Source organism: Beta vulgaris, chromosome 6 (genome assembly GCF_026745355.1).
Source record: "Beta vulgaris subsp. vulgaris cultivar EL10 chromosome 6, EL10.2, whole genome shotgun sequence".
NCBI lineage: Eukaryota > Viridiplantae > Streptophyta > Magnoliopsida > Caryophyllales > Amaranthaceae > Beta > Beta vulgaris.
The window spans coordinates 14195890-14212047 of record NC_079207.1 but is presented as its reverse complement, the minus strand read 5'-3'; the positions used below and the strand labels follow the sequence as shown (position 1 = coordinate 14212047).

Below are 16158 nucleotides of genomic sequence, written 5' to 3'. Positions count from 1 at the left end.
TGGATTTTTCCCACATGGTTTTTCTTAACAAGGTTCTTAATGAGACAACGTCTATTATGAGTTATCAATAGACATTCAAGGGGGAGTGTTGAGAAACAGTGGAATGACAAATTCCACTGTTTAAGTGTGATGAATGTCCTGACATGCATTTAATGCATGTTAGGAAAAGTTTTCTTTCCTCGCGGAAAATGTTCAATCTGTAATTATAAACAGTAGAATTTTTGCTTATAAATACCGGTGTAAGAAATCAGTTTTACATCAATACGAATACAATACACTATCTGATATATTTATAGCTTCTCTCTTCCTATTTCTCATAACAATATAAGTAATATAACACACAAAACCCCCCACAAAATACACCCTTCCAAAAAAAAACCCAACTTGGAGCCCTCGGGTTGGAAAAAGAAGGAAGAGAGGTGAAAAGTGGTTTTCATGTGAAAGCAAGCGAGTGATTTACAGTTGAAGTAAGAAAAGGAGGTCTTCCCTTCTTATAAATACTTGTATAAAAGTTTGAGTGTTCCTGTTATTGGGGGTAGTAGTTCAAGATCCACATCTGAGTGTCATTTGAACTTCCTTTTCAGAGAATGAGAGCCTAACTCACCGACATTTCCTCCTCTTTTAAATCCTTTCATTACATTCCCGTTTCTCTACCATAAATTACTTTCTTCTTCAAATTATAATCTTCCATTTCCTTTTTTTTTTTGGGTTTGAATCAAACATCACAAACTCACTGAGTGAAAAAAAGTTTGTCTTTCTTATTTTTTTCACTGGTTTAGCATTGCCTTTCTTTGTCATTAAGGTTAGTTTTTGAATTCATCTTTTACTTCTAGTTAGATCTCTTTTCATCTTTATTCTTCTTACATTATTTTGCATCTGGGTTTTTGTTCTTAATAACTATGTTGTATCCATATTATTAGTTGGGTTGGGTTTATATATATTGATTATTTCTGGGTTTGATCAGTTTTACTTGTTACTGTATAAGTGTATAGTACTAATTGACAATTTCTAGATTAACATATTACTTAATTTAGTTTGTTGTATGGGGAAAAATGTGTGATCTTTTTGGATAGTGTCTTATTTTCTTTTCTGGAGTGGGTTTGTGAGATCTAATTTCTATGTTTGTATTGATGAAATATTATGTTTCTGGAGTTGATCCGATATCATGTTGTTTTCTGATGCTCTCTCTCAAAATTTTCAAGTAATTGTCTTGTCAAACGTGTTGATGTCTTAGGATGATACTAGAATACTGTCTTTCAATCTCATTTAGTGACACTCTAAAACTTTATGGGTGGTGATGTTTTTGATTGAATCATTAGAGCAATGCATTTTTAATTTGTCAGTGGGAAACATTTCAAGCTTAATTACTTCAGGGTATTCAGTAGATTTGCATTTGAACACATTAAAGTAGCATAGAATGATATCAAGATTGGTATTTTTTTTTTGAAGTTTTGGTGATTGAAGGTTTTTTTTTTTTTTTAATGTTTGTACCAACAGAAACATTGTTCCAGATTAGGGTTTGAAGAGGTGGAAAAAGAGAGTATATAATAACATCATAATACTCAACAACTATGTTTAAGCTGTCGCCTCGTAGTAGGGGGCCAAGATCTAACAAGGGTTTCAAGGTAAAGCATGCGTTGCAATTGATTCTGTTGTTGGGCGTTGGAATCTGGCTAGTATACCAAATCCAGCGCTCGTACAACAAAGACAAGACGTATGGAGAGGGAACGAAGGTCTCGGAGAAGTTAGAAGATGGGATTGATAAAATTAGGTTGGGAAGGAAGGATCTTCCTGAGCTGGAGGAGACATCAAACTCGGATGAGAAGAATGATGCGGAAGAGGATGAGGAGAAGAAAATCGAAAGTGAGGATGTAAAGCCAGGTGAAAATGAGGATAGAGGAGAACAAATGGATGAGAAACCCGAAGAGGGAGCTAAGGATGAGAGCACGGAGAAGCAAAACGAGGACCGCATAGAAGAAAGAGAAGTGAGTAAAGAAGGAGAGGATGAAGGTAGGGAAAGTGAGAAGGAGATTGAAGAGGCGAAGGATGAAGAGAGGGAGCAAGAACAGAGTAAGGACAAGGAAAACGACGTAAATGAAAACAAAAGTGAAGAGGAGCAGCTAGAAGAGAAGAAGGAAAATGAAGCTAAGGAAGAGAACAAGGAGAATGAAAATGAAGGTATGGAAAATGAAGAGAACAAAGCTGATAAGAAGGAGAAAGAGGAAAGCAAAGAAAATGAAAATGGTATCCAGAAGACTGATGAGAGTGAAACGAATGAGAATAAGGAAGAGAGCAAAGTGAGTGGAAATGAAGAAGGGAAGGAGATTGCTGGATCTCAGGTGGAGCAGAGCAAAGAGAATGAAGAAGCTAAAGAGGAAAACAAAGAAAATGAAGCTGCGCAGAATGAAGAAGCTAAAGAGGAAAAGAAAGAGAATGAAGCTGCACAGAATGAAGAAGCTAAAGAGGAAAACAAAGAGAATGAAGCTGCGCAGAATGAAGGCCAAGAAAAGGAAAAAGAAGGCAGGAGGAATGAAGAAACCGAAGCAGAAGATAAGGATGCTAAGATTGAAAATTTGGGTTCATCAGGTGATCAGGTTCAAGATGGAGTCAAGGATGACAGAGCTGCAACTGAGGAACAGAACAAGGAAAATAGTTCGTCAACCTCAGAGCTGAATGCATCTGAACAGAAAGATAGTAATGAAGAAGTGTTAGAAAATAAGAAAGAGAATGATGCAACAAAAACTGAGACTACTGAAAAGCAGGACTCTTCACAAAATGCGGGTGATCACCCCACTGAAACTGCAGAGTCTAGTGAAGACAAGCAATCAAACAGCACTACATTCAGTGATGAAACATTTGCCTCACAGAATCAAAATGATGCCGCAGATAATGCAAGCTCTAAAGAGGATAATTCCAATGTGCAGGAAGTTGTATCTGAGAAGCCTGAGAAAATTGAAACAGGTTCAAGTGACAATCAATCGGATGCAAAATCTGATCCTGGCTCGAAGAGCGAGGACACAAATAATGTTGAAGGTGGAGGTTCTTCAGCAGAAGGTAACACAGCTTATGCGGATACATCTGGTCATGAGGGTGCAAATGGCGAGAATCCAGAGAGAACTACCTCAGGAAATTCTCCTGGAACAAATGAAACAACTGAATATAACAACCAAGATCAAGTTCAGTCTTCCCGTGATTCAAACTCCCAGAAGAAGAAAGAGGAAGAATCAAAAGTAGATGACAGCCAAAATGCAGAGAAACGTGAACAAGTTGACTCTGCCAACAATTCAGATTCCAAGCAGCAGCAGCAGCAGCAACCACAACAAGAACAAGAGCAGCAGCAACAGCAACAGCAACAACAAGAAGAGCAGCAACAACAACAACAAGAGCAGCAACAACAACAACAAGAGCAGCAGCAACAGCAACAACAACAACAACAACAACAACAACAACAACAACAACAAGAGCAGCAGCAGCAACAACAACAACAAGAGCAGCAGCAACAAGAAGAGCGACAGCAGCAGCAAGAGGAATCATCAAACTCTAATGAAAACTCAAATACGGAGCAGCATGTGCAAGTTGAATCTTTAAACAGCTCAGAGTCAGAAGGCCAGAAAGAGGACACAACAAATGTTGAGCAACATCATGAAGCCGAGACTTCAGTCACTCAAGATGTCAAAGATCGAACTGATTTAGAAACTTTACCAGATAGTGATAATGAAGGGAGCAACAATAGAGATGCGATTGCAAAGTGATGATTCTGATTAGGCGTTTGCAGTTTCATGTTTACCCCCACTTGAAAGATGAGTTGCTTTTATTTTTCCTTTTCTTGAGAAAGTGAGGGCTGGTTAGTTTGGTACCATAGCAGTGAGGAAATCAATGGCAAAAGTAAAACTATGGAGATATGTAGAATAGCACAATTATATAAATTACTAATTTTCACTTGTTTGGTTTTTATGAGGAAAATTATTGATGATAAGAATTTCCGTAGTGCTGTCCATTGTTTGGTTTGTTTAATGCCAAAGCTATTGAATTTGTATGTAAATTTACAAATCTACAACAGTAGTAGATTTCTCAGCTTTCCACAAACTCTTCAAATGTTTTTCGAAGGATATCTTTGGGCCCATATAGAATTAAAAAATTTCCATATACTTCCTCCGCAACACATTAGATGTTATGTTTTTGACTTTTACGCTTCCCGGACACACTGAGGAATTACGCTTCCCAAACACACGAGGAAAAACCCTTGTAACAACACTACGCAATAACACCATGCAAAGTTGTTTCTCCATATAAGTATTACCAGGTTATCCGTAGTATGTACTCCTTAGTCCTTAGGTAAGGTAGCTCAACTTTTAAGAAATGATACCAGAGTACATGATGATGAATTGATGATAAAGGTGTTGCGTAAGAACTAAACCCAAATTCGATAACTGTTTATCAAGGATATAATCGACTATTATTGAGTGTTCATTTCAGATTTCTGTTTGCTTACCTGCTAGAATGATTTTCATTTTTCCCATCCACTTTATGGAGAACTCTAGATATTACCATGTTAAAATTATATAAAAATTGGTTTGTTTTGCTCCAAGTCTAATCCAATCCGAAACCTTTGTCTTTCGAATTTTAAGTCCATTCCTATTCGAAATCTCCACCAAGTTCAATTGGAACTTGCAAGTTCATATCCGATTAGAAAAATTCAAAAGAACAAAATATAATTATATTTTTGGCCAAATGTGTCATGAGTCTTATATTGAGGCTTGAGCCTATATTTTTGGCCAAATGTAAAAATTATCCTTACAAAAGCTAAGCAACATATTAAAACACTTAAAGAAGATTACATATCCATATAATATCATTTTGTTACATCACATTAAATCCAAATACTCCCGATCCAATCTTATCCAAAACCCAAAAGTGTTCAAGACAATTGAGTATATGTTTTTTTTTTACATAATTAGTGACTTAGAATTGTGGCCATGTATTTGATGTCTTTCATTAGGGACATCGCGAAATAGAAACCCTTTTGACTTTACCCTATCCATTAACCGGATGTAATTGGAGCATATACTTGTATTGATCGCTCATGTGCTTCACTGTGCAGTACCCTATGGTTTGACTAATAAGTCCCATTGGCAATTAGTTGATTAATAACTAATTCACCAGCCATTTTCACATTCCACAAAATGTTAGGAGTAGGATGCACATCAAGATCATATTTACCACCAGATGTGATCAATCAAACCAACCGAAACTTCACGTATTTATACTCGACGAATGCAAACATCAAACTAAAAAGTAACATAAATGTGGAATCTAACAGGACAAGGAATAGATGAGAAACTTGGTTGCGATAGCAACAATTTGCAAAATCAGCAAGTATTATGATATGTTGAAGGACTGTATACCAAAGAGATAACCACATTTTATTTGATGAGTTACACTATCCAAACGAAAACGCAAAACCAAAAGATCAAAACCCTCCCACAAGCAGTCCATACATTCCTGGACAAAGAAGGTTTAGATGCTTGAGAACCATTCAAAAGATCGAAGTAGAAAAGTCATCTTAGAAACATGGGATTTGATCCAATCACAATAGCATAAAATAATATCAGCAAACAGACGTGATCAATGGTGATCCTTCACCTCAAAAAGCCCATCAGGACCTGAAAGCCACAAGGCGACGTGTGAGAAATATGTATATTAGTAGTCTTCAAAGATAAAAAAAAAAAATCATGTGATTAAATCATTAACAATGTTTTCCCAATTTTTCTAAATACACGAGCTATCAGCAACTATAAAATGGAGCAGATAACTTCCATTGCTGAAAGAATACTGGGAGATAGATTATGCTGGAAATCAAGGTAACTGAGATATACTAGGGAAAGATTAAATGATATTTCACTCAAAATGAGGAAGAAGGATCCCCTGGTGTCAATACAAAACTCACTTTCGAGAGGTGAGAACTCTCCAAAACAGAAAATAAAGCTCAAAATTCTTCTATGCCTGAACTTATTTTTCCTTCTCCTATTTATACTACCCTCTTACATCATGGTATTCTTGCCCTACAGTAGCTTCTAGAGGAAAACAGATCCCAACGCTCCAATTTGTACTGCCCAGGAGAATAATCAGAGTGACTCACCCCATGACAGCTAACCTTCCTCTCTTTTGTCTTATTGTGCTGTGGTCCCCTTTTTACCCCTCCTTGCATATGTTAGTAATTTACCCCTTGTGCCTCCCCTAACATCTTGATTTCCAGCAGATTAATTGCTACCTTTAGCCATAACCAGTTAACCAACCTAACCCCGAACTGATAAGTAAGATTTGTTCGCAGCGGTAAAACTAGTTTTAAAGCGAAACAGGAAGTCACTGTACTTGCGACCTCTATGGTCTTCCACAAAATTGTTTCAGGAAAAATGTGACCAACTTGCATCCTTGGTAAAGTTCCTAGCAACACCTCTGCTCACCCACAATAAGCAACGCTAAGCACTAGGTCAACCATACGTTTACATTAGTAACTTGTAATGTCTCATCTTCATATAGCATACTCCATTGTCCAGAATGAACTTGACACATACTAATATGGGATGTCTAAAATCATCCGTCTCTAGAAATAGTAATGGTTTACAGTCGGATATTGCACAATACCCTACTTACATTGAGAAATACGGAGAGAATCGGAGTTCCCCAACTATTATTAAGGATCCTCTGGCAAAGTAAAGTCATAACCTTACACATAAGGTGTTGGGCTAATGCAAAATACCAAGGGAGTACTAGTATAGAGTATTGCCCATAAAAAGATTAGAAATGGGTTGAGATCACATGTTCCATTTAGTGCCTCATCTTTGTCCCACTCCCTTTTAAGTTTAATAACTCATCAATCTAAAATAAACTACCTTGTATAATTAGTAAGAATTGGTGAAGTGACAAGATGAGAACTACATGGGACCAATAGATGTGATACCAAGTGGGATACAGGATCCATACTGAAAATAAATAGACATCATGCATACACGTGACAGAGATTCAGAAAGGTTGCTAACATCTTTTACAGTTAGAAGGAACTCATAAGAACATCAAAGAAACTAAAAGAAAAAAGAGTTGTTTTGACTTCTTCTCAAGTCTGATTTTGTTTATCTATGTAGTAGAATTTAATATGAAAGGAAATTGATAGAAAAAAAGTGCATTTGAAATGTTTCATTCAACTTTCATATCAAACTAGCAGAGATGTAATTGAAAATTGGAATGTTGAATAATGCGAACAAATTCTTTTACTTTTCTCCCAATTTCTCTCTAATTCCTAGCCAGATAAACCAATTCTCCCATTTCATAGATATAAACAACTAAGATGCCGAATTTAAAGAAAAAGCCAAGTTCATGTAGTACAAATTATCATTTAAAAAGAATTGGATAAATTGAAATCATACCCCATGGGAACTCCTTGTTACGAATGTGCATATAAGGGTATGCCTGCAAAACTCATTACAAAGACAAAAATGAGAACCTTTCACTATATTATCAACTTAACAATGACAAACTCAGAGAAAACAACATAAAAAAATATCATATATCACAAGAATGAAGTAGATAGTCATTCATTTATGTGGGATGGGATGCACACAGCAAAGACAACGTATTTTTTGTTATACCATATAATCCTCCACAGCAATTCAATAACATAAAGAATGCAAACATGAATAGCACTATTTCAATCATTATCATTTATTCCGTCTATTCACTAACCAAAGCAAGAAGGTTTCCAGGATATAAACAAAAAAGCATCCTCTTGCCTATGCTAGTTGTACCAATACATCTAAGGACTAACTAGAATAAACATCAGCATCGCGCTATGATAGTAGGTTTACCAATCATAATTCAAACTTTAACCATAACAGCGAGAAATACGATTTATAATCCAATGTAGTAGACTAGAAGTAGTAATTATAAAGAAAATGGGCAATTGACAAAAATCAGAACTCACAGGAGGCTCGTCGTAGTGATGATGACCCTTGGAAAGAGTGTAGATTGCTAAGACTGTGCAGGAGACTATTCCAAGATATGAAATCTTCTCCCATTTGGCAGCCTCTTTCGCCTCATCTTAAACAACAATATAGTTTTTGAAATAAAATCAACAACAATTTCACAGGAAAACATAAACCATAAGCGAAAATGCTAAAAAAAAAACCCTAATTATAGGGATGTATTTGTTATATGCTTCAGCAAGATGCTCAATCAAACAAAACAATATCTAATTAATCAAAAAAAACAATGAAACCCTAACATGATTAGGTGAATAATCGAACATAATGAAAACACGATTCAGGTGTTGAAATATTGTTAAGTGGAATTCAAATGAAAGCTACAAATTAAAAATCGCATGATAATATTAGAGAGAGAGAGAGAGAGTTGTACAAGCTTCGTCGTGATGGGAGGAAGAAGAGAAGGAGCGCTTGAGAAGATCGGAAGAACGACCACTACGAATGGCGGATTGAACGCCAGATCTGAGTTTACCCAATGTCATCGCCATTGTTGCTTCTCTCTCTTAAGTTCTTTTTTCCTATGAATGAATTAAGCTGAAAATGGAAGAATGAAAAGTGTTTTTGCGAAACCGGTCTAGACTTTTGCTTTCTTGTTCTTGCGGCGTTGGGCTTGGGCTTCATGCTCTAGCTTCCATCAACTAGCCCGCTAATTGAAGAGATCGTAACAATGAGTTGTTAGAGTAGCTGTATAAAGAAGGGGGATTCGAACATGTGATTCATCGTTCACAATACCTCAATTTTAGTTGTTAGATTAGATGTTTTTGGTTATTAACTACAGGATATTAGTTTTTGAAGATATGTTATCAAAATATTATTCCTTTCGTTTCTTTTTTATTAGGAAATTAAGTCAGCCCAAGGGCTAACTCCTACAAGGCTACTAGCATGTAGGAAACACCAACACATTGGCTGGTAAGGCATGCATAGCATGCTAAGGAAATACTCCAGCATAATGCTGGGGGTAAGGATCGAATCCTCTGACCTCAGGGCCAAGGGGGAGCGCTCTACCCACTTGAGCTAACTCATATCCTTCCCTTTCGTTTCTTTTTGTTGTTATTGTATTTTGCTTTGGGAAATTTCAATATCTTGTTCCTATTTTGTTTCTTTCCATAAATAATATGTAGTATAATTTATGAATTAAATTTCCCATTTGTTTTATATTGCAATAAATATGTTCACACTATTTTAATTTTATTTAAAATAGTGAAATTTTATCCATTTTTTTAGTTGCATTGATTTCTCTCCCAATTCCAAATATGAACAACAAAAGAAAACTGAGGGAGTATTTAGTAGAATTAATATAAGAGGAAATAAGATGTTGTATTAGACTTAGTAACCAGTTCGTTTTTTTTTTTTTTTAACTCTTGTAAGTTGTTTTCGGTTTTTCTTAACTGAAAGGTTCTTAAATTTTCTATAAAAAGATTAAATAAGTTACATAAAACAGACCCAAAGCATGCTATAAAATAAACTACATTAGCCCATCTAGTATTAACTTAACTGTAATAATATAATATATACCACCTCTATTCCTATTTAATCTACACAATTTACTTTTCACGAGAACTAAGGAAAAAGTGAAAAAGTAGGAGAGAGATGAGATGAATTATAAAAAGTGGAGAGTAAGAAGTACAAAAAGTAAATAAAAAAAAATAGAGGAGAGAGACACATGGGGTATGTGGGCGGTTTTGAGTGGGTTAATTTATTTGGTGAATGATCTCATGGTGGACAAAACTGGGGAATAACGACATTTTACCTTATATAGATTAGGGGTATGTTTTCTTCGGCATAAAACAACTGGACTGAATTGAATTGAACTGATTGCAACTGAACTGAACTGATTGTAACTAAATTGAATCAAACTGAATTAAAACTAATAGTAATGATATTAAATAAATTAGGAAATGAACTAAACTGAAATGATTGGAACTGAATTGAATTGAACTGAACTGAAAATAAGCTGCGGAGAACAGGCCTTAAGCTACAGTGTAACTGTTATGTGCTTCTTGACCGACAAAACATCATATGTGCTTCTCTGCAGGGGTGGGCCTGGGTGTGGGCAGGGCTAGCAGGGGGAGTGCAGGGGTGCAGGGGAGTGAAGGGGGTGTGCAGGGGTGGGCCTGAGTGTGGGCAGGGGTGGGCAGGAGTGGGCTTGGGTGTGGGCAGGGCTGCTGGCTGGGGTGGGAAGGGGTGGGTAGGGGTGGGCTTGGCAGGGGGCTGCTGGCAGGGGTGGGCAAGCAGGATGTGGGGTGTGGGGTGTGGGGTGGGCTGCTGGCTGGGGGGGAGTGCTGCATCAGATTAATTTTTTTTTTTTTAAAAAAATCTAATACGAAGGGCTGCGGTTTCAATCCTAAAGCGCAGCCCTTCTTAACTTAAAGGGCTGCGTTTTAGGATTAAAACAGCAACCCTTCACAATAAGAAGGGTTGCGGTTTATAAATCGCAGCCCTTTTAGTCTAAAAGGGCTGCAGCCTTTTAACTCAAAGGGCTGTGTTTTGGGATTAAAATCGCAGCCCTTCATCTCAAGAAGGGTTGCGATTTATAAAACGCATCCCTTTTGGTCTCAAAGGGTTGCATTTTAGGATTAAAACCGCAACCCTTCTAGCTACGAAGGGATGTTTTTGTGTGTAAAATCGCAGCCCTTCCTTTATGTTAAAGGGCTGCTATGGAAATGGCTGCTGTCAGAAAACGCAGCCCTAAGGGCTGTTTTAACTGCAACCCTTTCTTATTTTTCCACTAGTGATCTTTTGGGCTTGGGATTCATGGACTATTAATGCTCTAGTGTTGGATGTAGTTGAAGATTTGATGAAATTTGAATTGGTCAAGATAGACCATGTTGTCTGAGAAGTGAACAGAGCGGTTGATCGGATGGCTCACCGTGGGCACCAAACTTCTAATTTGTCATACAAGTTTGATTCTCCTTATTCCTCTTTCTCTGTAATCATCCGAAAGGATGCTTTAGGGTGGCCTATTTCTTGAGATCCATCCTAGTTTTTTTGTCCTTTAGAAAAAAACAGCATGCTGCTGATACAAAGCAAAAGAAAAGTAGGCAAAATGAAACCCATAGGAACCAAACACGTGTAGCACTATCAACAGACTCTTATTGCACGCTAGGTACCAGCCGTACCACTGAACCAAACGCTTACATCTGATTCATTATTGCACAATTGGAATATAAGTATGTGTTTTTCATTTTCGTCATTTTTTCTTTCTTTTTCTTTCTAGATTTTCATGCGTTCAGTTGAACCCATTGAATCCATGCTATATCTACTCTTGTGCAACAATACCTGTACTGCAGCAAGAGGTTTCACGCAGTCACACTGGCCACATAGCTACAACCAGGTGATTTTTTTAGGAGAAAGATAGTGCATTAATCAATCAAGGGACATTGTGACCAGTGGCGGATTTACCTCTTACCACGCTGGTGCACGTGCACCAGCAATAAAAAAAAATAAAAAAAATTTCAAAAAAATCACACACGCAGACTTCTTTTCTCTCACTCACAAATTCACAATCGCAGACTTCTTTATCTCTCATAAAACCTCAAACCTTCTCGTTGCCTCGTTGGTGGCTTGACTGGCTTCGTCCGGCGACCTCACCGGCGGCGCCTTCGTGGTCGATTCGTGTGGCTTCGTCACTGCTGGTGGCTTCGTCCTTCGTGGGCGATTCGTGGCTTCATTGGTGGGTGATTCGTGGCTTCAAGTGGTCGGAATTCGTTGCTTCAAGTGGTCGGAAATCGGAATTCGTTCCTTGGTGGACGACGGTGGACGACGGTCGCCGGAAAACTTCCAAGAATCGTGAATCTACTCTAGGTTCATCTTAATCTACTCAATTTGCTTGATTTCTTGTTTTACTTTATAGATTAGGGTTTATCAATTTCATGAGAATTGAAAAATAAATTGCAATTTCAGTTGTTATAGGTGTTTATATATCAGATAATGTAATGTAGAATTGTTATAAATGTTGATTTTGTTGTTGTATTTTAATTTGTGTGTTATAGGTGTTTGATTATTGAAATTACATTATATTTAAATTGAGTGTTATCACTTTATTGTTGATTTTGTTGATGATAGTTTATGGCTTATGAGTTATGAGAAATTGACATATGTTTCATTTGATGAGATACATCAAATTTAGTTCAATTGTTACTTGATTTTCAGATTTGATAATGAAGAGAAAACGTACTCCAAATAAAATGCAAAACATTGCTAGTTTCTTCACCAAGAAAAATCCAACTCCAAATTCTCCTCCACATCCAACACAAAGTGAACAAATTTTGTCTCCTCAACTAGCAAGCGAACAACATTCCTCTCCATCACACTATTCAATTGGAGTATTTTTTATTAAAAATTATTTTGATTTAGTGAACGGTAATTAATAGTGAACCACCATTAAAAAATTCCTGGATCCGCCACTGATTGTGACCATAATTACATAACGAGTCACATTTTCTAGGGCAATGGTGATCCTTGAAGCAAATATATACTCGATAAATAAACCATTCTAGGTCTCTTAAATTCATGAAGTATTTTTTTTCCTGTATTTGTTTTCTAGTTTTTGGTGTTGGTGCATTTTTGTTTTTTTTAGTAGTTAAATTTATTTATTGATTGTTTTATTGTTTAATTGATGTTTGTTACACAAGTTTATTTTTTAATTTTGATAAAAAAAACCATAATCATAAGATTTGCAAATTACTAATATAGATAAAATTTTAACAATGATGTTTATTTATGTTATAAATTACTAATTTGAATGTTAATCTAAAATTTGTTTGTAAATGTCAATTAATGGTTACAAATTCTTTTATATTATACTATTTGTCTTATTATCTATCTAAATCTATCTATGGATACTAATATATTAAAAAGCATTCCTAAAAATTTATATGTGTCACATGTCACCATCCTTGATTCAATAACATCCTATCCACGTCTTTCTCATATAGTAAAAAAAAGAAGCATTATATTGTTAACGTGAAAGAAAGAGATTCAACCATCACTCCACCATATTATTATTGCTTATTTAATTAAAATTAGTGATGATATATGAATGTAAAACCTTTTAAATCCATATAATGAATGAGATGACTAAATGAGTATGAGATGACTTATTTAACTACTACTAAATTATAGCACAGAGAAACTCCGGGGCATCACCCGACCCTAAATACTAGTTGGAGTGTAAGAAGTGGTAGGTAAAACTACGATTTTTCACCAAGTACCCCCGAGTTTTTAGAAAATTCACAAGTTACCCCCCAACTTTTCAAAATAGACGAGGTGCCCCTAAGTTTCATAATAATACCCCCAAATACCCTTAATGACTAACGGTGTTAACCACCATTAGTCATTAATCCTAATTTTCTATTTTACCCCTAATTAATCCCATAATGCTGCTAACTGTTAGATGTGATCAATGAGAGAACCGGAAATCCCACTCCAAGGCACGGAAACTACGCTTTCCTATTAGTTTAATTTCGCCCCTCTAGGATCACCGGGTTATCATGAAATAACTAATGAGATACAATGGAGAGAAACAATCCACTTAGATGATCTTCTAAGTGAATCAAACAAGAACTTGTGTTTTGTGTTTGTGAAGAACACTCAAGAGAAGATTGCAAGGTTTCTCTTAAGCAAAGCAAGAAGTATTTGAGAGTATAGAAAATCTGATTTTTCTTCTAACCCCTCACTCATAGGAATTCCAAGGTTTATATAGGAAGAATAAACCTTTCATTGACTAGAGTAGTTAATCCATAACCCCCATTTTAATCACCCATCAAAGGCCTTTAATCAGCTGATTTAAGGACCTTAAAGGTCATTAAAATGAGACCATAACATCACAACGGACATAAAACCGTCAAGGCATCTTTTCGCATTCCAAGGCAGAAGACACGTCGCGACTCGCGAAGAAGCTCGCGAGTCGTGAGGCGCTGGTCGCGACCCGCGACGCGCCTGTCACGACTCGCGACGGGCCACTGGTCGCGACTCGCGACTCCTGTCGCGACTCGCGGCCAGTCTTCTGTCCCCCTTGGTTTATCAATGCGTTTTGCCACTTGATGCACTCTAGTCTTTTGCATTACTAGACCTCTCCTCTTCTAGTACATACCCTTATGAGTTTCAAAACCCATTACCCTATAAATGTTCCAACAATCCTCCTCCCATTTATAGGTAATGTTGAAAAGTTTTTCAACTTGCTATAAATCGCAAACACACATGTTCATGCATCATGGAAATATCTAACGATTGAATTTCCATTTAGTAAAAGTAATCTTTACAATAATTTAGATCATAATGATGACAAAGCTTTGAATCAATAACCATTACAAATTATTGAAGTTACTAATACACACAATAAAACTAGGCTCTTAAAACCTCCGACACCTATAAGCCTTGGTGTCCATATCCATTCATAAGCATTCCAAGTCAAGCCTAGACTTGATGAAGCGGCCAAACTTCTAGCTTACATAGGTAAATCTTTCCGACATGCTCCTACAATTGAGCACCTTATCAAAGATTTATTAAGAATAAAATTCAACCTCTTTATCATTGTAGCAACAAGCACTAACCTCGGGATGTATTAAACAAGTGCTCCCAACCTCTTAGAGAAGTACTATCCTCCTTGAATTTGAGATCTAACGTTGTATTAGACATCAAATAGAGTTTTCCTTCACCATAGGTTGATCAATAGGCTTAAGACCCATCCCTTTGTTCATTTTGTTCACTAGTTCCCTTGACAACGGTTTTGTAAACGTATCCGCCAAGTTCAAACTAGACCGAACAAAATTAATAGTTATACAACTATTCCTTATCATTTCCCGCACATAGCTATGTCTAACTCCAATGTGCCTTGACTTGCCATTGTAGACTTCACTATATGCTTTAGCTATGGTTGATGCACTATCACAATGGATAGCAAGAGGTGACATTGGTTTCACCCATAAGTCCACCTCACTCAACACATTCCTTAGCCATTCCGCTTCTTGGCAACAAGAAGCCAAAGCAATGAATTCCGATGCCATAGTGGAATCCGTTATACATGTTTGCTTCTTGGATGCCCATGAAATGGCACCTCCTCCAAGAAGAAACACCCAACCACTAGTGGATGAATAATCTTCCTTATTCGAAATCCAACTAGCATCCGAGTAACCTTCTAAGATAGAAGGTTCTCTTTTATATGTTATGACATAATCCAAGGTCTTATTCAAGTACCTTAACACTCTTCTCAATGCTTGCCAATGCAACATACTAGGATTACTAGTATACCTACTGAGCTTGCCAATAGCAAAGGCTATATCCGGCCGAGTGCTAGTCATAGCATACATCAAGCTTCCAATTAAGCTTGCATACTCCAATTGTGAAATTGGAGTACCACTACTCGGAACCAAGTGAATACTAGGATCCATAGGAGTAGCAAAATGAGTCGAATTTGACTCATTATACCTCTTGACCACTTTCTCAATATAATGAGATTGTGATAAAGAAAACGACCCTTTCCCTCTTATTATTCTAATACCTAGAATAACATCCGCTTCACCCAAATCTTTCATGGAGAAGCTAGAGGAAAGGAAGACTTTGGTCTTTTCCACTTGTTCCAAATCAGTCCCAAAAAAGCATATCATCAACATATAAGCAAATTATAACTCCTTTACCGTTATTATCAAATTTGCTATATACACACTTATCGGACTGATTTATTTTGAACCCACTAGACAACACAACTTCATCAAATTTTTGATGCCATTGCTTAGGTGCTTGTTTAAGACCATACAAAGATCTAACTAATTTGCAAACTTTAGTTTCTTGACCTTTAACCACAAACCCTTCAGGTTGATTCATGTACACTTCCTCCTCCAATTCACCATTAAGAAAAGCAGTTTTTACATCCATTTGGTGAATTACTAGACCATGAATCGCAGCTAATGCTATCAATAGTCTAATAGTAGCTATTCTAGCTACTGGAGCATAAGTATCAAAGTAATCGATACCATATCTTTGCCTAAAACCTTGGACCACTAACCGGGCCTTATGTTTTAGTATGGTTCCATCGATTTTCTTTTTCCTTACAAAAATCCATTTACAACCTAGGGGTTTGCAACCGGGAGGTAAATTAGCTAAAATCCAAGTGTGATTACCC

General features: G+C 36.7%; 2 protein-coding genes across 2 annotated transcripts; one reads left to right on the top strand and one right to left on the bottom strand.

The window, feature by feature from the left end:
- The first annotated feature begins 388 nt into the window (after positions 1-388).
- On the top strand, positions 389-3987 carry LOC104895935 (spore wall protein 2). Its single transcript, XM_019250223.3, has 2 exons — positions 389-802; positions 1498-3987. Exon 2 carries the CDS (start codon positions 1572-1574, stop codon positions 3750-3752), a length of 2181 nt encoding a protein of 726 aa, XP_019105768.3. The 5' UTR covers positions 389-802; positions 1498-1571; the 3' UTR covers positions 3753-3987.
- Positions 3988-5389: 1402 nt separating this feature from the next.
- On the bottom strand, positions 5390-8653 carry LOC104895847 (cytochrome c oxidase subunit 6a, mitochondrial). The gene is made up of 4 exons (XM_010682475.4): positions 8410-8653; positions 7979-8094; positions 7425-7467; positions 5390-5663 (listed from the first exon to the last, which is right to left on the bottom strand). Exons 1-4 carry the CDS (start codon positions 8522-8524, stop codon positions 5626-5628), a joined length of 312 nt encoding a protein of 103 aa, XP_010680777.1. The 5' UTR covers positions 8525-8653; the 3' UTR covers positions 5390-5625.
- Between the last annotated feature and the right edge of the window lie 7505 nt (positions 8654-16158).

What these genes read in the sequence shown, in the direction of transcription:
- LOC104895935 (XM_019250223.3), top strand. Translation starts at nt 1,572, where the DNA reads ATGTTTAAGCTGTCGCCTCGTAGTAGGGGGCCAAGATCTAACAAGGGT.
- LOC104895847 (XM_010682475.4), bottom strand. Translation starts at nt 8,524, where the DNA reads ATGGCGATGACATTGGGTAAACTCAGATCTGGCGTTCAATCCGCCATT. An exon ending in ATCACTACGACGAGCCTCCT is followed by an intron (nt 7,468 to 7,978) that starts GTGAGTTCTGAT and finishes TGAGTTTTGCAG; the next exon opens with GCATACCCTTATATGCACAT. An exon ending in TAACAAGGAGTTCCCATGGG is followed by an intron (nt 5,664 to 7,424) that starts GTATGATTTCAA and finishes TGTGGCTTTCAG; the next exon opens with GTCCTGATGGGCTTTTTGAG.